Source organism: Bombus affinis, unplaced genomic scaffold, assembly GCF_024516045.1.
Source record: "Bombus affinis isolate iyBomAffi1 unplaced genomic scaffold, iyBomAffi1.2 ctg00000202.1, whole genome shotgun sequence".
NCBI classification, from domain to species: domain Eukaryota; kingdom Metazoa; phylum Arthropoda; class Insecta; order Hymenoptera; family Apidae; genus Bombus; species Bombus affinis.
In genome coordinates this window covers 197,664-219,833 of record NW_026108906.1, presented here as the reverse complement: position 1 = coordinate 219,833, position 22,170 = coordinate 197,664, and the positions used below count along the sequence as shown (strand labels likewise).

Here is a 22,170-nt window from a genome sequence, read left to right as displayed (position 1 = left end):
ACTAAATGACGTATGACGTTATGAACTATTACGTTATAACGTATCACGTTATATTGCATCACTATAGGGCGTATAACATTCTATTGCATAACTATATGTTGTATAACGTTATATTACATCACTATATGATGTATAACGTTATATACTATAACGTTATAACGTGTAACGTTATATTGCATCACTATATGACGTATTACGTTTATTACTGTTACGTTACATCGTATAACGTTATATTGCAGCACTATAGGACGTATAACGTTATAAACTAATGCGTTAAAACGTATAACGCTATATTTTATCACTATAGGTCGTATAACGTTATATACTATGCCGTTATAATGTATAACGTTACATTGCGTCACTATATGACGTATAACGTTATATACAACTACGCTAGGAAGGAATAACGTTATATTGCATCACTATATGATGTATAGCGTTATATTCTATCACTGAATGACGTATGACGTTATGAACTATTACGTTATAACGTACAACGTTATATTGCATCACTATAGGGCGTATAAAGTTATATTACATCGCTATATGACGTATAACGTTATATACTACTACGCTATGGAGGAATAACGAAATATTGCATCACGATATGACGTATAACGTTATATTGCATCACTATATGACGTATAACTTTTTGTACTATTTCGAAATAACGTATAACGTTATATTGCATGACTGCAGGACGTATAACGGTATATTGCATCACTATAGGACGTATAACGTTATATGGCATCACTATATGACGTTTAAGGTTATGTACTACTACGCTATGAAGGAATAACGAAATATTGCATCACTATATGACGTGTAACATTATGAAATATTACGTTATATCGTATAACGTTATATTGCATCACTATAGGACGCATAACGTTATATTGCACCACTATATGACGTATTACGTTTATTACTGTTACGTTACTACGTATAACGTTATATTGCAACACTATATTACGTATAGCGCTATTAACTATTACGTTATTACACATAACGTTATATTGCATCACTATACGACGTATAACGTTTTGTACTATTTCGAGATAACGAATAACGTTATATTGCATGACTGCAGGTCGTATAAAGATATATTGCGTCACTATATGACGTATAAAGTTATATACTATTACGTTATAACGAATAACGATATATTGCTTCACTATAGAACGTATAACATTATATACTATAACGTTATATCGTATAACGTTGTATTGCATCACTATACGGTGTACAACGTTATATACTATAGCGTTATAATGTATATCGGTATATTGCATCACTATATGACGTATAACGTTATACGCTATTACGTTATAACGTATAACATTATATTGCATAACTTCATGACGTATAACATTATATTGCATCACTATGTGACGTATAACGTATTGTACTGTTTCGAAATAACGTATAACGTTATATTGCATGACAGCAGGACGTATAACGTTATATACGATTACATTATGAAGGAATAACGTTATATTGCGTCACTATATGACGTAAAGCGTTATATACTATTACGTTATAACGAATAACGATCTACTGCTTCACTATAGGACGTATAACGTTATATACTATAACGTTATAACGTATAACGGTATATTGCATCACTGTAGGACGTATAACGTTATATTGCATCACTATATGACGTATTACGTTTATTACTGCTACGTTACATCGTATAACGTTATATTTCAGCACTATAGGACGTATAACGTTATAAACTAATGCGTTATAACGTATAACTCTATATTGCATCACAATAGGACGTATAACGTTATATACTATTACATTATGAAGGAATAACGTTATATTGCATAACTATATGATGTAGAACGTTATATTGCATAACTATATGATGTATAACGTTATATTGGATAACTATATGATGTATAACGTTATATTGCATCACTATATGACGTACAACGTTATATACTATAACGTTATAACGTATAACGGTATATTGCATCACTATATGACGTATAACGTTATATACTATAACGTTATAACGTGTAACGTTATATTGCATCACTATATGACGTATTCCGTTTATTACTGTTACGTTACAACGTATAACGCTATATTGCAGCACTATAGGACGTATAACGTTATATACTATGGCCTTATAATGTATAACGTTATATTGCATCACTATATGACCTATAACGTTTTGTACTATTTCGAAATAACGTATAACGTTATATTGCATAACTGCAGAACGTATAACGTTATATTGCATCACTATAGGACGTATAACGTTATATACTATTACATTATGAAGGAAAGGCGTTATATTGCATCTCTATATTACGTATAGCGTTATATTCCATCACTAAATGACGTATGACGTTATGACCTATTACGTTATAATGTATAATGGTATATTGCATCACTTTATGCCGTATAACGTTATACACTATTACGTTATAACATATAACGTTATGTTGCATCACTATAGGACGTATAATGTTATGAAATATTACGTTATAACGTATAACGTTATGTTGCATCACTATATGGCGTATAACGTTATATTGCATCACTACATGACGTATAACGTTATATGCTATAACGTTATATCGTATAACTGTATATTGCATCACTATATGACAAATAACATTATGAACTATTACGTTATAACGTATAACGTTATATTGCATCACTATAGGACGTATAACGTTATATACTATTACATTATGAAGGAAAGGCGTTATATTGCATCACTATATGACGTATAGCGTTATATTCCATCACTAAATGACGTATGACGTTATGAACTATTACGTTATAATGTATAACGTTATATTGCATCACTACATGACGTATAACGTTATATGCTATAACGTTATACCGTATAACGGTATATTGCATCACTATATGACGTATAACGTTATATTGCATCACTATATGACGTATAGCGCTATGAACTATTACGATATTACACACAACGTTATATTGCATCACTATATGACGTATAACGTTATGAACTATTACGTTATAACGTATAACGTTATATTGCATCAGTCTAAGACGTATAACGTTATTAAATATTACGATATAACGTATAACATTATGTTGCACCACTATATGGCGTATAACGTTATATTGCATCACTACATGACGTATAACGTTTTGTACTATTACGTAAAAACGTATAACACTATATTGCATAACTATATGATGTGTAACGTTATATTGCATCACTATATGACGTACAACGTTATATACTATAACGTTATAACGTATATCTGTATATTGCGTCACTATAGGACGTATAACGTTATATTGCATCACTATATGACGTATAACGTTATATACAACTACGCTATGAAGGAATAACGTTATATTACGTCACTATATGACGTATAGCGTTATATTCCATCACTAAATGACGTATGACGTTATGAACTATTACGTTATAATGTATAACGTTATATTGCATCACTACATGACGTATAACGTTATATGCTATAACGTTATACCGTATAACGGTATATTGCATCACTATATGACGTATAACGTTATATTGCATCACTATATGATGTATAGCGTTATATTCTATCACTAAATGACGTATGACGTTATGAACTATTATGTTATGACGTATAACGTTATATTGCATCACTATAGGGCGTATAGCGTTATATTACATCACTATATGACGTATAACGTTATATACTATAACGTTATAACGTATAACGTTGTATTGCATCACTATAGGGTGTACAACGTTATATACTATAGCGTTATAATGTATATCGGTATATTGCATCACTATATGACGTATAACGTTATACGCTATTACGTTATAGCGTATAACATAATATTGCATAACTATATGACGTATAACATTATATTGCATCACCATGTGACGTATAACGTATTGTACTGTTTCGAAATAACGTATAACGTTATATTGCATGACAGCAGGACGTATAACGTTATATACTATTACATTATGAAGGAATAACGTTATATTGCGTCACTATATGACGTAAAGCGTTATATACTATTACGTTATAACGAATACCGATATATTGCTTCACTATAGGACGTATAACGTTATATACTATAACGTTATAACGTATAACGGTATATTGCATCACTATAGGACGTATAACGTTATATTGCATCACTATATGACGTATTACGTTTATTACTGCTACGTTACATCGTATAACGTTATATTTCAGCACTATAGGACGTATAACGTTATAAACAAATGCGTTATAACGTATAACGCTATATTGCATCACAATAGGACGTATAACGTTATATACTATTACATTATGAAGGTATAACGCTATAATGCATAACTATATGATGTATAACGTTATATTGCATAACTATATGATTTATAACGTTGTATTGGATAACTATATGATGTATAACGTTATATTGCATCACTATATGACGTACAACGTTATATACTATAACGTTATAACGTATAACGGTATATTGCATCACTATATGACGTATAACGTTATATACTATAACGTTATAACGTGTAACGTTATATTGCATCACTATATGACGTATTCCGTTTATTACTGTTACGCTACAACGTATAACGTTATATTGCAGCACTATAGGACGTATAACGTTATATACTATTACATTATGAAGGAAAGGCGTTATATTGCATCACTATATGACGTATAGCGTTATATTCCATCACTAAATGACGTATGACGTTATGAACTATTACGTTATAATGTATAACGGTATATTGCATCACTATATGCCGTATAACGTTATGCACTATTACGTTATACCGTATAACGGTATATTGCATCACTATATGACGTATAACGTTATATTGCATCACTATATGACGTATAGCGCTATCAACTATTACGATATTACACACAACGTTATATTGCATCACTACATGACGTATAACGTTATATGCTATAACGTTATATCGTATAACGGTATATTGCATCACTATAGGACGTATAACGTTATATTGCATCACTATATGACGTATTACGTTTATTACTGCTACGTTACATCGTATAACGTTATATTTCAGCACTATAGGACGTATAACGTTATAAACTAATGCGTTATAACGTATAACGCTATATTGCATCACAATAGGACGTATAACGTTATATACTATTACATTATGAAGGAATAACGTTATATTCCATAACTATATGATGTATAACGTTATATTGCATAACTATATGATTTATAACGTTATATTGGATAACTATATGATGTATAACGTTATATTGCATCACTATATGACGTACAACGTTATATACTATAACGTTATAACGTATAACGGTATATTGCATCACTATATGACGTATAACGTTATATACTATAACGTTATAACGTGTAACGTTATATTGCATCACTATATGACATATTCCGTTTATTTCTGTTACGTTACAACGTATAACGTTATATTGCAGCACTACATGACGTATAACGTTATACACTATTACGTTATAACATATAACGTTATGTTGCATCACTATAGGACGTATAACGTTATGAAATATTACGTTATAACGTATAATGTTATGTTGCATCACTATATGGCGTATAACGTTATATTGCATCACTACATGACGTATAACGTTATATGCTATAACGTTATATCGTATAACTGTATATTGCATCACTATATGACAAATAACATTATGAACTATTACGTTATAACGTATAACGTTATATTGCATCACTATAGGACGTATAACGTTATATACTATTACATTATGAAGGAAAGGCGTTATATTGCATCACTATATGACGTATAGCGTTATATTCCATCACTAAATGACGTATGACGTTATGAACTATTACGTTATAATGTATAACGTTATATTACATCACTACATGACGTATAACGTTATATGCTATAACGTTATACCGTATAACGGTATATTGCATCACTATATGACGTATAACGTTATATTGCATCACTATATGACGTGTAGCGCTATGAACTATTACGATATTACACACAACGTTATATTGCATCACTATATGACGTATAACGTTTTGTACTATTACATACTAACGTATAACGTTATATTGCATGACTGTAGGACGTATAAAGTTATATTGCATCACTATATGACGTATAACGTTATATACTATTACATTATGAAGGAAAGGCGTTATATTGCATCACTATATGACGTATAGCGTTATATTCCATCACTAAATGACGTATGACGTTATGAACTATTACGTTATAATCTATAACGGTATATTGCATCACTATATGACGTATAACGTTATGAACTATTACGTTATAACGTATAACGTTATATTGCATCAGTATATGACGTATAACTTTATTAAATATTACGATATAACGTATAACGTTATGTTGCACCACTATATGGCGTATAACGTTATATTGCATCACTACATGACGTATGACGTTATATGCTGTAACGTTATATCGTATAACGGTGTATTGCATCACTATATGACGTATAACGTTATATTGGATCACTATATGACAAATAACGTTATGAACTATTACGTTATAATGTAAAACGTTACATTGCATCATTATAGGACGTATAACATTATCTACTATTACATTATGAAGGAAAGACGTTATATTCCATCACTAAATGACGTATGACGTTATGAACTATTACGTTATAATGTATAACGGTATATTGCATCACTATAGGACGTATAATGTTATGAAATATTACGTTATAATGTATAACGGCATATTTTTTTTTTTGCGTGGGGAGGGGAAAATGCTATTACGCATGCCCAGTGACCCGCATCACTGGGTTATGTGGGAGTCGGTCGGATGTCGTTGCCATACCCACTAAAAACCCCTCCTCCTTCTTCCTCCGCTTGGGGGGCTGACAACCCCGGTAAAACCTGTCGGCAGTCATCAGGGTTGTCCTTTCGTGCCCCGTAGTATCTGCTTCTTCGGTCAGTTACTGCTCATGTCGTCCTCTCAGCCAGTTCAGAATACTGGGCTGGTCTCCTTCAGCGGTTTTTCGTTGTTTCATGTTCTTGCCCTCATTGCCCCGCGTAGTTGTTGTTTCGCTCGTTCTCCTCCTTGCTTCCTCCCAGGCCCTCGCTGTCACCCTCCTGTGACACATGACGGTCTTGCAGAATTGCCTGAATTTATTCCAGCTCTCGTCCTTGGCGGTCACCGTGGCGATCAGATTGCCCACGTCTATCTTCCCGCCCAGAGCGTTCTCCAGCTCGATCCTTCTGTCCGTACACTTCGGGCACGCGAAGAGGGCGTGCTCTGCATCGTCGTTTGGGTCTCCACAGTCGAGACAGTTGCTGTCGCTGTCCCTGCCAATCCTTTTCCTATAGACACCGAAGCTCCCATGCCCGGTTAGCAGCTGCATGGTGTGGTGATCGATGTCCATCTTCTTTTTGGTAAATAGCAGCGCACTCGGTATTAGCTTCTTTGTGATATTTTCTTTTTTGTAGTTGTTCCACTCCTTCTGTCAGTCCTCTTGAGCCTTCTTGCGAATGGCCTCCAGTTCCTCCTTCAGCTTGCAGTCGTCATCCGTGCCAATCCTGGACCCATGGATCTTGTTCCTCTCGTAGGTCTCTCCGAGCATCTTTATCTTTATGTAAATCGGGAGATTCCCGGTCAACACGCAAAGTGCCGCGTGGGAGACGGTACGGTATGCCGTCGTTGTTATGCACAGGGCCGTTCGTTGTGCACGTTTCAACTTTTTCCTGTTCTTATCGGTATTCGCTGCTCTAGCCCACACCGGTGCTCCGTAAGTTACGATGGACTCCCACACATTGTAGTAGAGCCTACGAGCCAAGCTGGGCGGCCCGTTGATGTTGGGTAGAATTCCCCTAAGTGCTCCTATTAACTTGTCGCCTCTGTTACACACCATCTCGATATGCGCACCGAACCTCCGACTGGAGTCAATGACGACTCCGAGATACCTGATGCGATCGACCGTTTCGATGTCCGAGGAGCCCAACCTGAGTTTCACTACTCTCGGCACTCGCAAGCTTGTGATGAACATGACCTCCGTCTTTTCTCTCGCCAGGGTGAGCCCGACACTCGTGCACCAGTCGTTGGAGATCCTTACCATCGTGTTGACCTTGGCGGAGGCCTCTTCGTTCCTCCCGACGGAGCATGTGATGGCCAGATCATCCGCGAAGGCGGTTGCTCTGACCATTGGCATGTTGTCGAGTCTCTCGAGCAACCGGTCGTATACCAAGTTCCACAGGAATGGTCCGAGGATGGATCCCTGCGGGACTCCCGCCGCCACCTCGTGCTCCACCGTGCCGTGCTGGTTGCTCACGATGATCCTCCTTCCGGATAGGTAACTGCCGATTAGCCTTTTGACCTTCCATGGCAGCTTCCTCTTGTCAAATTCCTCGTATATGCTCTTCCAGCTGAGCGACTTGAAGGCATTGCTAATATCTAGGGTGATCATCACACATACTACCATCTTCTGTCTGCAGATGTTGGCAAACTTCATCACCTGCGTGATGGCGTCTACCGTACTCCTCCTCTTTCTGAAGCCATATTGCCTCCGATGGAACGGGTCCATTCCGATGCATCTCTCGATGATCTTCTTAAAGCATTTTTCCCAGATCTTGCTCATGGTTGGGAGTATGCTTATCGGCCGGCACGCGTTAGGGAGACTGGGGTCCTTACCCGGTTTCCTTAGCAGTATTACTCTGGCCGTCTTTCAGCAGACTGGGATCCTTCCTGATTCAGTGATGCCGTTGAACGCCCTTGTCACGAGCTCGCTCCTGCGACTCTCTACCAGCTTCGCGATCTCGCCCGGCACGCCAGCGACTCCTGCAGCCTTCTTGGTGTTCATTCTTCCGGCGGCATCGACGACATCGCCTTCGCCGATGGCGACGCTGAGGCTAATATCTCCTTCATCTTCGGTCTCTGCCTCTTCGCGGCCCTCATAATGGGGGGGTCCGTGTCCCAAGGTGAATAGCTTCTGTAGGACTGCCATCACCATGTCGATCGGCATGTCGTTGGTTGGTCCCTTGCATTTACATATCTTCATGACCGTGCGATAGGGTTTGCCCCAAGGGTCGCTCTCCAGTATCTTGCAGTATTCTGCCCAGGCTGTTTTTTTGCTGCGGGCGATCTCCTTTTTTAATTGCCTTCGGATCTCCTTGTAGGCGTTGACGAGGGGCTCGGTGTTGCCGGCGTTCTTCTTCCTTTCTCTCGTCACCTTCCTGAGCGCTTTGTGCGCCTGCGTTCTCAGTTCCGCGATCATCGGGTTCCACCAGTAGTTCGCGTACTTGCGGGTCGCCGCACAGTTCGACTTCCTTAGCATCCCTTCGCACGTACCTTCGATGCTCTTTTGCAGGGGCTCGGCCCCATCCTCTCCGATAGCCGCGTTGAGGTCTTCCTTCTTCAGTGTGTCGTCGAATCTGCTTAGGAACTCCTCCGGCGACATGTCCTTGGTCACGTACCTGTAGAACTTCGATACGGTTCGGGTCTTCCTCGCCTTAAACCTGTGGAGCACGTACAGATGGTCCGAGGCCGAGTATTTGTCCAAGACCGCGCTTCCGGCGTGTATCTCGCTGACCTTATTGGATACGCTTATTATGTCGGGGAAGCTCGTCTTCCCGTTCATGAAGAAGGTATACTTTTCCTTGAGCCTCAGTGGAAACACCCGGTGGCTGCTTAGTGCCTCTATTAAGACTCTCCCTCTCTTGTCTGTGGTCGATCCTCCCCAACAGGTTGACTTTGCGTTGAAGTCTCCGGCCACGACGACCTTGTCGTGTCTTCTAGCAGCGCTCTTCGTCATAGTCGACAGCGTGTCTATGTATTCGGAGTATGCTAGCATATTTATGTTGGGCGAACAGTATCCGCTGAAGCAGAAGACGTCGCCGACGCGGACGCCCACTATCCCGTCGCTCTTGACCTCTGTTGTTTCATCAGGCAGTTTGCCGTTGAGGAGTGTGACCCATATCGAGGCGTCTCTTTTGGTGTCATTAAACCAGTGCGATAGCTGCCTGTTCGGCTCGGAAATTATTATTATATCCGGCCTAAGTTCGATCGCGTATTGGTGCATCATGTCCTGCGCCAGCTTGCATTTGTTGAGGTTTATCTGCAGTATCCTCATTTATTCGCTTTCAACCGCCTTCTATACTCTGGACATGCCAGGGATCCGGTTACGTGGTAAAATTTCACACCTTTCTCCTTGCTGCAGATGGAGCAGCAGGGTGCGTTGGCGCAGGCAGCTATCGTGTGGTACTTGGCTCCGCACTTCCTGCAAATCTCCTTTCCAGGGCTTATCGCCGTGCATTTGTTCGCGATATGACCGAACATGTGACATCTGTAGCGCTTTACTACATTGGGTAGTGCCTTTATCGAGGCTATCGTCAAGCCGGTTCTGATCTTCCGGCTCGCCCCCTCTTTGGCCAGGTAGGCTTTCGGCATCGTCACTATTGCCGATTGGGTGCCCCACGGCGCCATTTTTAGGGTCTTTACTTCGACCTCAGTGATGTCGCTTATGCTCAGTTGCATTCCTATCACCCTGGCTAGTTCTTCCTTGCCTATGAGCGGGTCTATATCCCTGATCTCTACGGAGGTCTTGTCGTGCATTGGTAGCGCTCTCACCTTGCCTCCTAGGGCCGTGTTCATATCCGCCGCGGTCTTTTTGGCGTTGCTACCTGCTTTCAGCTCGATCAGAATGTCTCCAGTTCTGGTCCTTCTAATTCCGCTGCTCTCTTTTAGGGTCTCCCTTGCCCCCATCAACTCTTTGTAGACCTGGATCCACACCTTGTCTTGTCCTACTTTGACAAGGAGCGCTTCGGGCCTGTTACGTACCCTCTTCGGTCCCTCCGGCCTTTTTGGCTTGTCCACTGCCGCCCTTTCTGCGTTCGCCTTCCTGTCCATTGTCGGGATGTCCGTTCTTTTTCCTCTTCTTCCGCGGACAGAGATCCAGTCTTCCTTTACATCGCTGTCCATGCAGTCCGTAGTCGCTTTTGCCGAGCTGTTGCCGGCACAGGCTTCGGCGTAGGAGGCCTCCACGATCATTGGTCTCTTTCTCTTTGTGTCTCCTTTCCCTTCGATGGGCGATATCTCCTTCCTTTTTCCTTCCATCTCCTCGCTCCTCCCCGGAGGGGTGGTCATCCTGGTGGCTGTGACCATCCTAGCATTCTTCTTGAGCCTTATCTCGTCCAGCATCGAGTGGACTGCACTCGAGCATGGAGCTCAATCTTTAACGCTATCCTCCTCGTTCAACACTTTCCCAAGGCTTGGAAAATCTCACTGATCACCATCATCCCTAAACCCGGTAAACCAATATATGAAACCAGCTCCTATCGCCCAATCAGTCTTTTACCTACCCTGTCTAAACTATTCGAGAGGATGCTCACGAATCGTCTCCTTCCACTCCTAGAAGAATTGAAAACACTCCCAGACCACCAATTCGGCTTCCGAAAACAACACTCAACAGTAGAGCAAATCCACCGCATAACCCACATGATCAGCCAAACCCTTGAAAAGAAAAAATACTGCTCAGCGGTATTCCTAGACATCCAACAGGCATTCGACAAAGTATGGCATAAAGGGCTACTCTACAAGCTCAAAAAGATCCTGCCCCATCCATACTACTCCATCTTAAAATCCTACCTAACCAACAGACAATTCATAGTTAAATGTCTAGGCGCCAATTCCGCAACATTCCGAATAGAATCCGGCATACCCCAAGGTAGTGTCCTCGGACCCCTATTGCTCTCCATCTACACTGCGGACTTACCTATATCAAACGAGGTAACAGTAGCAACATTTGCCGACGACACAGCACTATTAGCTACCCACGCAGACCCGGCAATTGCCTCATCCACTCTCCAGCGAAGTATCGACACTATGGAAAAGTGGTTCCAAAAATGGGGTTTCAAAATAAACGAAAAAAAAATCCTCTCATGTAACCTTCACGCTCCGAAAACAAACCTGCCCCCAGGTCACCATTAACAACACAATAATCCCAAGCAAGGACTCCGTAAGATACCTGGGCATGACCCTGGACAGGAGGCTAACTTGGAAAAAACATATCTCAGAAAAAACAAAGCAACTAAAGGAAAAATTAAGAAAATTCTATTGGTTCACGGGCCGACGCTCCAAACTAAACATACAGAACAAAATAATCCTCTACAAGGCCGTAATAAAACCTGTCTGGATCTATGGAATCCAACTATGGGGAACAGCAAGTAATTCCAACATTGAAATACTCCAACGCTTCCAATCGAAAATGCTAAGATCCCTATCAAATGCACCCTGGTATGTTACCAACGAAACAATCCACCGTGACCTCAAGATACCTACAGTCAAAGATGAAATACACAAGTCCAGAAACAGATATAACACAAGAGTTAACAGCCACCACAACCCACTAGTCACCCAACTACTGGACACGACGGACCAGATCCGCAGACTAAAAAGAAAATACCCTCTAGATTAAATCCTTAGTTTCTACTAGAACCAACAATATAAAACTATTATAATCCATGTCATTGTATCACACCAAACTAAGTTACTGAAAATTCTCAACGAGAATTGATTGTAAATATTCTAATAAATTAAAAAAAAAATGTTACAACTATTCACAAACTTGCTAAGTAAAAAATAGAGATGGACATATTAAAAGTAGCAGCCTGGAATTCCAATGGCTTGCAGCAGAGAGCCCCAGAAACTAAAGCATTTCTATATAAAAATAACATTGATGTACTACTTGTCTCAGAAACACATTTCACTCCAAAAAGCTACATAAAAATACCGTATTACACCATTTACGACACCAAACACCCCCTAGGTAAACTAACTTCGCAGTTATAAAAGGTATAATTACCACTACCAAATTAAAAATAACAACCAGCCTCGAACTCAACTCGGATCATTCGCCTATCATAATAGAATACACAAGCAAACCGATACTGTATAACAAGACAGAATCCCTCTGCAATAGAACTACCAACTAGCAAACTTTTAAAGAGCTAATTGAAAACAAAATCAACTGTAACATCCCACTGAAAACACCCGAACATATTGAACAGGCAATAGTAAATATGACGGAAATAATACAGGAAGCAGCATGGACAGCCACCACCCACGAAATAAAAAGCAGGTAGTCAAAAATAATTCCACATGTCATCCTCGACAAAATCAGGGAAAAAAGAAAAGCCAAAGCTACGTGGCAAAAACAGAGAACACGCGAAAATAAGAAAATCCTAAACAAACTTACAAAAGAATTAAAAATCAAAATAAGAGAACATCACAACATCGAATTCACGAAATTCATAGAATCACTACCAGCGAATGAAAATACCAACTATTCCTTATGGAAAACCACGAAAAGAAGAAAGAAGCCAATAAAACAAGTCCCAGCAATCAGGAAAGAAGACAATACATGGGCAAGAAGCAATGAAGAACAAGCTGAAGAATTCGCCAATCACCTATGCAGCACATTTACACCACATAATAGCAACAGCAGCAATCTCAATCGATCTACTGACGATGAAACACGATCCACTAATTCCACAACGGATAATCAATACACCATACCTAAAACAACGGCACAAGAAATCAGAATCATAATCGAAAAAACAAAAAACAACAAGGCACCAGGAATTGATCTAATCAACGGCAAAATTCTGAAAAACCTTCCTCCAAAAGCGATACGGCTAGTTACAATAATATTCAATGCAATACTGAGAACACAATATTTTCCTAAACCATGGAAACAAGCACGCATTAGCATGCTGCATAAACCAGGCAAAGACCCACACCAAGCAGCATCCTACCGACCTATATCACTGCTTCCCGTATTTTCCAAAATACTGGAAAAAATAATCTACGCCCGCATAAAAATATTAATAGAGAAAGAAAAACTAATACCGGATCATCAATTTTGATTCAGAAGCAAACATTCAACAATAGAGCAAATGCACAGGCTCATTAATGAGATAATACTGGCATTCGAAAATAAACAATACTGCACAGCTCTCTTTATGGACATAGAGAAAGCTTTCGATAAAATAAACCACGAGAGCCTACTACACACAATCAGACAAGAATTCCCGGAAAAAATTTATCAGATAATAAAATCATATCTAAGTAACAGAACATTCACGGTAAATATAAAAGACGCGTACTCTGAAGTTAAACCAATCAAGGCAGGGGTTCCGCAAGGAAGCGTCTTAGGACCCATTCTCTACACGCTATACACGGCCAACATACCTACAACTCCCAACAGTAAAGTATTTACATTCGCGGACGACACAGCAACAATAGTCAGGCACACAAACCCGGAAACAGCAGTCACACTACTACAGGAACACACCACAAAAATAGAAAAATGGCTACAAGACGAACAAATTAAAGCTAACCCCAACAAATGCGTTCACATAACATTTACACTGCGTAAGCAGAAGTCAGCAAGTATACTACTGAACGGTACGCGCATAACACAAACAGGAAAGGTCAAATACTTAGGACTCCACATAGATAAACAACTCACATGGAAACAGCATATCAAAGCAATAATAAACAAAATACAGACAACAAGGAGACAAATGCAATGGCTAATAAACCGAAAATCCAAGCTAAGCCTGGAAAATAAAGTCAAAATATACAAAACAATACTAAAACCAATCTGGACATACGGAATACCATTATGGGGGACAGCAGCCAAGAGCCACATAAGTAAAGTAGAAACGGAACAAGTAAAAATCCTTAGAACAATAACAAATGCCCCGTGGTATGTGAGAAACGACGAAATTCGGAAAGACCTGGGAATACCAACGGTCCAAGAAGAAATAAAAAAGTATGCGGGAAGGTACAGACTAAGAATAGCAACACACCCGAACCGACTGGCCGTGGAGGCCATTAACGCAATAGGTACTGAAAGAAGACTAAAAAGGAAACACCCAGAAGACCTGACAAAGGAAGCAACATAAAGTATATAACGTAACATACACGAAGATGGAACCCAGATGGGGCTAACCATCCACATGCTATGTATTTTTATTTTATTTTTTTTTTTTTTTTTTAATCAAACAAGTTAAAACATTCTACCAAATGTCCTACTGGTCAAATTGTAAAATTGAAACAAATAAATAAATAAAAAAAAAACTTTGTTCCATATAGGGCTCAAATATGTGAACAAATAGAACGGAGCAACTGTTATTAGCGTAATTTTAACGCGTTAAAATAAATTAATGTATAATTTCGTCATTTACGTTTGATCTACATTTTTTCATCTACGTCATCTGCGGCACCTACGCGAATCTTATTGATTACGTCTTTGGCAATGTTCGTTGCTATAAATGAAACTTAATAGTTGTTGAAACCGCTCGAAAGTCGTGTTCCTAAATCATTCCCTCGTCTCGTATCATGTTCATAAATCATTCCCTCGTCTCGTATCGTGTTCATCAAATGGAAAAGGAGATTGTGTTTTAATGAAATCGCTTGTTACTATCAATCATCAATGAGCAAAATGTTTAATGTAATTAAAATTGTAATTAAAATTGAGTCCGCTGCAAACCTCATGACGTTTAAAATTCCATACGTATATTGTTATATGTAACATTGCCATATTAAATATATTCGATCAAATAGGTATGTACCACCAAACATCCTATTAAACGGCACGCATATAACACAAACAAAGCATGTCAAATACCTAGGACTCCACTTAGATACACAACTCACATGTAAACTACATATCAAATCAATAGTAGAAAAAATACAGAAAACAAGGAGACAAATGCATTGGCTAACAAGCAGAAAATCCAAATTAAGCATAGAAAATAAATTAAAAATGTATAAAACGATCATAAAACCAATCTGGACGTACGGAATACCATTATGGGGGACGGCAGCAATGAGCCATATAAACAAAATAGGGGTAATACAGGCTAAAATCCTTAGAACAATAGTAAACGGACCTTGGTACGTCAGAAACGAAGAGATACGGAGGGACCTGGGAATCCCAACGGTCAAGGAAGAAATTAGCAGATAATCAGAAAAATACAAATCAAGAATAGCAACACACCCAAACCAAACACATACAAAACTATAAACATGGACAGAAGATTAAAAAGGAAGCACCCAGCAGACCTTATAAAGGACATAACCTAGCAAACACGAGGATGGTACTGTTAAGAAATGCTCAGTTGGTATGACCGCTAGTTACTAAAAGGTTACTAGGGTTATGTTGGTACGACTCCTAACGACGCTCTTTTATCTTAGGAGTCAACCACGTGTTAACTGCTAAGACGCATTGGGAGAGATTAGACGTTTGCTGTGTGATTTGTATAAGTGTTTTGTGTAAGAGAGAAAATAAAAGGTGTGATAACCAATCCGAGTGGATCAGCTTGATTATCAACCCCAACCTATATAAAATAACAGGTTATGGGCCCATGACGCTTACACTGCGGCAGGAGAGATATATATTTTTGAGTTTTGAATTTTTTTTGTGAAATTATCCGAGGAGAAAGCACACTATGTCCGACCAAGAAAGCATGGCCGATGTGGACAAGGAAATGAATTCAATCTTGAGGAAAGGAAATTACGAATACTGGAGAACAATGACGGAAGCTTCGTTGGTCTTTCTGGGCTGCTGGGATGCCGTAGAGCCAGGATTTACGCCAGCGGAAATGATAAAGCCAGAATGTATAAAGATGGACAACAAAGCACGTGCGTATATTTTCCGGCATGTACGCCCCCAATACCTTGGGGATATCAGAACCCGGAAAACAGCAAGGGAGTGCTGGAAGGCATTAGAAAATATCCACGAGAGATCCACGGCGATGGACATTGTATTATGCATGCGAGAACTAGGAACAATGGAGAAGACCCCTAGCATGGACGTGTCCGAGTATTGCGGGAGGATACAAGATCTATGCGACAAATTATCCAGCGTAGGTATAAAAATCGAAGACCACGTTAGGACGTGTTTTCTCTTAGCCGGCCTCGTGGCGGACCCAGATTACTCAACCTATCTCAGAACAACGAGAATCGATAAGGATCTGAGCGCGAGTGTTGTAAAATCTGATTTATTACTCGAGGAGAGGAGACTCGATGCGGCGGAAGGATCATCCGAAAGGGGCAGCGCAATGGCGATCCGGAGACAAGGGAAGTCCAAGCAGAACAAAGATGGCGCCAGGCCGAAGACAAAAGACGCACATGATCAGAAGTGCCACATATGTGGCAAAATGGGTCACATATCGTATCAATGCCGAGACCAAAAGGGAGACAAGGAGGAAAGGAACCAGAAGGAGAAAAGGAGGGATAGAGGATCGGAAGAAAGGCCAAGGTCTAAGGGACTTATATCGACTCTGGCTTTGTCTTCGATCAGCCATATGAGTAGGGGGATGATAAGTTACCTGGACTCAGGCGCCTCAAACCACATGACACCGGACAGACACCGATTAGTAGAATTCACGCCCGCGACGGGACAGATCAGAATCGGCAAGGGGTACCTGGAAGTCAAGGGAAGGGGAACAATCATCGTAAAGATGGCGGAGTCCTGCGGTGGCTGGACGCTATCCCTATCCAACGCTCTATGGGTGCCCGAGCTAGACGTAAATCTAATTTCGATTAGACAACTAGCAAAAAGGGACGTCACCACAGTGTGTACTAGGGATGAAGCCATTGGAACACACGATGGCGGAGATGTCGTATTCAACTCAAAGGTTGGAGACGACGTATACTATCTGGAGACGATACCTGCGGAGGAGTACATGGCAGGCCTCTCCGTGGAGCATGATCAGGAGAAAGCTAGCCAGGATGACGGAGACATTGAGGTCATTGAGGCAAGGGCATACAAGGGTACCACGTCGTGGCACGAGAGATTGGGTCACTTGCATGGAAATGCAATGAGAAAGATTCCTATAGAAAGTGTGAAGGAGGAGTCCAAGAGACAAGACGGGCTATGTGGAGTCTGCGTAAAAGGAAAGATGACAAAGGTGCCATTCCCGAAGACAGACCACCACATGTGCCAACGTCCTCTAGAAATCGTACACAGCGATGTTAGTGGCAGAGCCCAGTGCAGATCGTTAGGCGGAGGTAATTATTTTGTAACGTTCATAGATGATTTCCCCAGGTACATGTACGTTAGGATCATCAGTAGGAAGAGCGAGGTATTTAGGTGCTTCAAGGAATACCAGATGGAAGTAGAAGCCCTACATCAATCGAGAATCTGTGCCCTTCAGACAGATAACGGAGGAGAGTATACAGGGGTTGACTTTGAGAACTATTTAAAGGAGAGAGATACCTTGCACAGAAAGACTGTTCCGAGGAACCCTGAGCAAAATGGAGTTTCAGAACGGGCGAACAGGACACTGGTTGAGATGTCTAGATGCCTACTAATCCAATCAGGGCTCCCTGACTATCTGTGGGGAGAAGCGGTGAACACTGCATGCTATATCAGGAACCTATGCCCATCCACTGCTATCGGAGATAAGATCCCACTAGAACTGTGGAAAGGTAAGGGATGCGACATCCAAGGGGAGATCAATAGGTTAAGGGTATTCGGATGCAGGGTCTGGTACCTAAAAAGCTCAGGTGAAGGTAAATTCGACAGCAGGGCAGATGAAGGGATATTTGTAGGTTATGACAGACAGGTCAAGGGATATAGAATCTACCTACCGAAGACCAAAAGGGTAATAATTTCTTGTCATGTCAGGTTCGAGGAAAACGTATTCCCCTATAAGCGTATGAAAGTGGATGCAAGGAATATCAAAAGGAGATTCACCGAATGGATATGGGACGTTGAAGACTTCGAACTCCAAGGAGGAGGTAATACAACCGATATAGAGACTCAAAGCGACGGTGAAAACGATGAGGGACACAGTGACTACTTCCTGGATAGCCTAAGAAATGAAAACAGTCAGCAAGAAGTTGTGAGTGCACCAATCGTACCTAGGAGATCAGCGAGATTGCACAAACCAAAGACGTGCAATAGTTATGCCTGTGTTGCGACAGCTTGTAGAAAGCAAGGTTCAGTCAAGGTGAGTCAGTGAATGTGCACGATGCTCTGAAGGGGCCAGATGCTCAAAAGTGGACAGATGCAATTGTGAAGGAGTTAGAAAATCTAGCGAACAAAGATGTGTGGGATATAGTGAAAAGACCTTTAGATAGAAATGTGATAGATTGTAGGTGGGTGCTAGTCATGAAAAGAGACCCAGATAGGCATAAAGCTAGACTTGTAGCCCGAGGATTCTGGCAAAGGCCTGGAGTAGACTATTCCGAAACCTTTAGCCCAATAGTAAAGCGTAGGACACTAAGGATATTGCTTGCTCTGTGTGCGGAGAATGAGTGGTGTTACGAACACATTGATGTGGAGTGTGCGTATCTAAACAGTCCTTTGGATGAGGACATATATATGGAGCAACCTGATTTCTACAAGGTTCCGGGGAAGGACAGAACTCAGTATGTGTGTAAGCTTAAAAAGAGTTTATATGGTTTGAAGCGAGCGGGGAGAATGTGGTTTAAGTATATAAATTGTATCTTGAGAGATATGAATCTGAACCCATGTGTGAGTGATCCATGCATGTATGTAAACACATCCAAAGATCTCATTGTGGCTGTGTATGTGGATGATATCCTTGTATTCGGTACGGAGGCTATGATTCACGCGTTCAAAACTAGGATTAAGGAGAAACTAGATGTGAGGATGCTAGAAAGCGATACTCAATTCCTATCCATCCACTTGAGTAAGCCAAACAGCACTACCGTGGTGTTCGACCAATCCACGCAGATAAGTCAAATGTTGGAGCTGTTTGACATTACTCAAGTGTCTACACCACTAGCCAAGGAGTGCGAGGCTGGTCTAGACATTGTGGATAGTGAACCAGTAGACAATAAGTTGTACGAACAGGCTGTGGGGCATATAATGTACATCGCCACAGTAAGCCGTCCTGATGTCGCGTGCGCAATAGGAAAATTAAGCCAAAGATGTGCGAATCCGACGGTGTGTGACTGGAAGGCAGTGAAACGTGTTTTTAGGTACCTGTTGAAAACTAAAGACTTAAAGTTAGTATACCAAAGGACAGGGCAACCTCTAAAGGTGTTTTGTGATTCAGACTTTGCAGGCTGTGCAATAGATAGGAAGTCTAGAAGCGGTTATGTTTTTATACTTACTGGTGGAGCGGTGTCTTGGTTGTCGAAGAAACAACCAATCATATCTCAATCGACATGCGAGGCAGAGTTTGTAGCGATGCAAGAGGCAGCTAGAGAGACTGTGTGGATGTCCTTATTATTAAGGGAGTTAGGTCAATCGTCATATTGTCCGCGTCCATGCAAAATTTTTTGTGACAACATTGGAGCGATCTCATGGTCCAAAGATGAAGTAGTGGCCGAGAGTTCTAAACATGTTCAAGTGCGTTACTTTTATGTTAAGAACTGCGTGTCGAAAGGGATACTGGATTATATGTATATATCTAGTTCTGAGAATGTTGCCGACATTCTTACCAAAGGGTTAAATAGAGTTAAGACCCAGTATTTTACCAAAGCTATGGGGCTTTTAGAAACTAGCGATCAAAGGGGAGTGTTGAGAAATGCTCAGTTGGTATGACCGCTAGTTACTAAAAGGTTACTAGGGTTATGTTGGTACGACTCCTAACGACGCTCTTTTGTCTTAGGAGTCGACCACGTGTTAATTGCTAAGACGCATTGGGAGAGATTAGACGTTTGCTGTGTGATTTGGTGTTTTGTATAAGAGAGAAAATAAAAGGTGTGATAACCAATCCGAGTGGATCAGCTTGATTATCAACCCCAACCTATATAAAATAACAGGTACCCCCGCTGGGGGTAGCCACCAACATGCTAATTTAACTTTTTTTTTTCTTTTTATTTATTTATTGAAATTCACAATTTGTCCAATTTGGACATTTGGTGGAATTTTTTAACAGTTAAATTAGCATGTTGGTGGCTACCCCCAGCGGGGGTGATAAATAAAAAAAAATAACCTTTGCCTTGTGTTCCATCCATGGTTCCTATGCATGCAATTTTATTATTATCGTTCCAAAGGATCTTCGCATTTCTGTTTCGCTCGTGATAGGTTTTACCGTGCTGTTTCATCTTCTGGGAACGATATGGTCGGAAATGATATGATGTTGAATACGCACAGGTCGTTAAACGAGAATTAATTCAAGATAGATTCAAACGGAGTTTATTAAGTGATCCCAATTCCACAGCCTTGGGGGCTGAACGCGTTTTCCTTCCGAACGGTTCGCTCGTGTCGAGTGATGCAAATTTCAACAAGTGTTTCACCTACGTGTTTACTATTAAATTTATTTATTTCTTTTTTATTTATTTATTTATTTCTTTTTTATTTATTTATTTATTTCTTTTTTATTTATTTATTTATTTCTTTTTTATTTATTTATTTATTTATTTATTTATTTTTTTGGCTCGGTTACCTTCAAAGTATTTTGCGTATTTCTTGAGCAATTTTTAAGGTATTATTTCTTATATTATTGGAAACAGTAATAATTTTTAGATTAGTAACAAAAGGTACATTTAAATTTTATACAAATTTTAAGGAAATTGGCATAGAGAAATACCAAATTACTGACATTCCTTGTAGTATGTTATTTTAATTTTACGTAATAAAATAAGGTGTTTCAATTTGAATTCATTAAATGCTGTGTTAAATATTCAATTTGAGAATTCTTTGGAGAAAGTCGAAAAAGATTTAGAACTATTCCCTAATCGATAAATAAACGCTTCAAGAATTGAGAACCACTGACTCAGGGAAACTCAGTTAATCGAGTAATACGAATAGTTCCGTGATACTGCAGAAGCCATTTACTACGTTCGCCTAACGTGATTTCATCGATAAAAGAGAGATCACTACTTCTTCCCTATACTTGATACGTAAAAATAAAAATCTTAAAAAAAAAAAAAAAACTCGTTGCCGAACATTTATTTTCGTTCTTTCTGATACAAAAAGACCATTTTTGTAGTCAGAAACTTAACCGAGCAGCTTTCTCAACACACCGAAATTCGAACATTTATTGCACACTTCTTATTCGGAGACAATGAGAGGAAAAAGATTATAAGATTCTATGGAAATATTATGTTAGAAGAAAGCTGTCAGTACCTAATAGGGTGGTCCTTCTATAGTACACACGTATACCTATAATAGCACAATAATAAATTACAACGACTACAACATTTATACGTATTTATCC

General features: G+C 39.8%; 1 protein-coding gene and 1 long non-coding RNA gene across 2 annotated transcripts in view; both read right to left on the bottom strand.

Annotated features, from left to right (window-relative positions):
* Window positions 1-11,323: 11,323 nt before the first annotated feature.
* Window positions 11,324-22,170, bottom strand: part of LOC126927714 (uncharacterized) — a 59,151-nt gene continuing 48,304 nt past the window's right edge. The window contains exon 5 of the mRNA XM_050743773.1: window positions 11,324-12,407. Coding sequence (XP_050599730.1) covers window positions 12,378-12,407 — 30 coding nt within the window. The 3' untranslated portion in view covers window positions 11,324-12,377. The remainder of the gene's footprint in view (window positions 12,408-22,170) is intronic.
* LOC126927730 (uncharacterized) lies at window positions 12,432-20,923 on the bottom strand. The gene is made up of 3 exons (XR_007715823.1): window positions 20,775-20,923; window positions 16,043-16,128; window positions 12,432-12,544 (listed from the first exon to the last, which is right to left on the bottom strand). It is a non-coding gene; the product is annotated as an uncharacterized LOC126927730 (long non-coding RNA).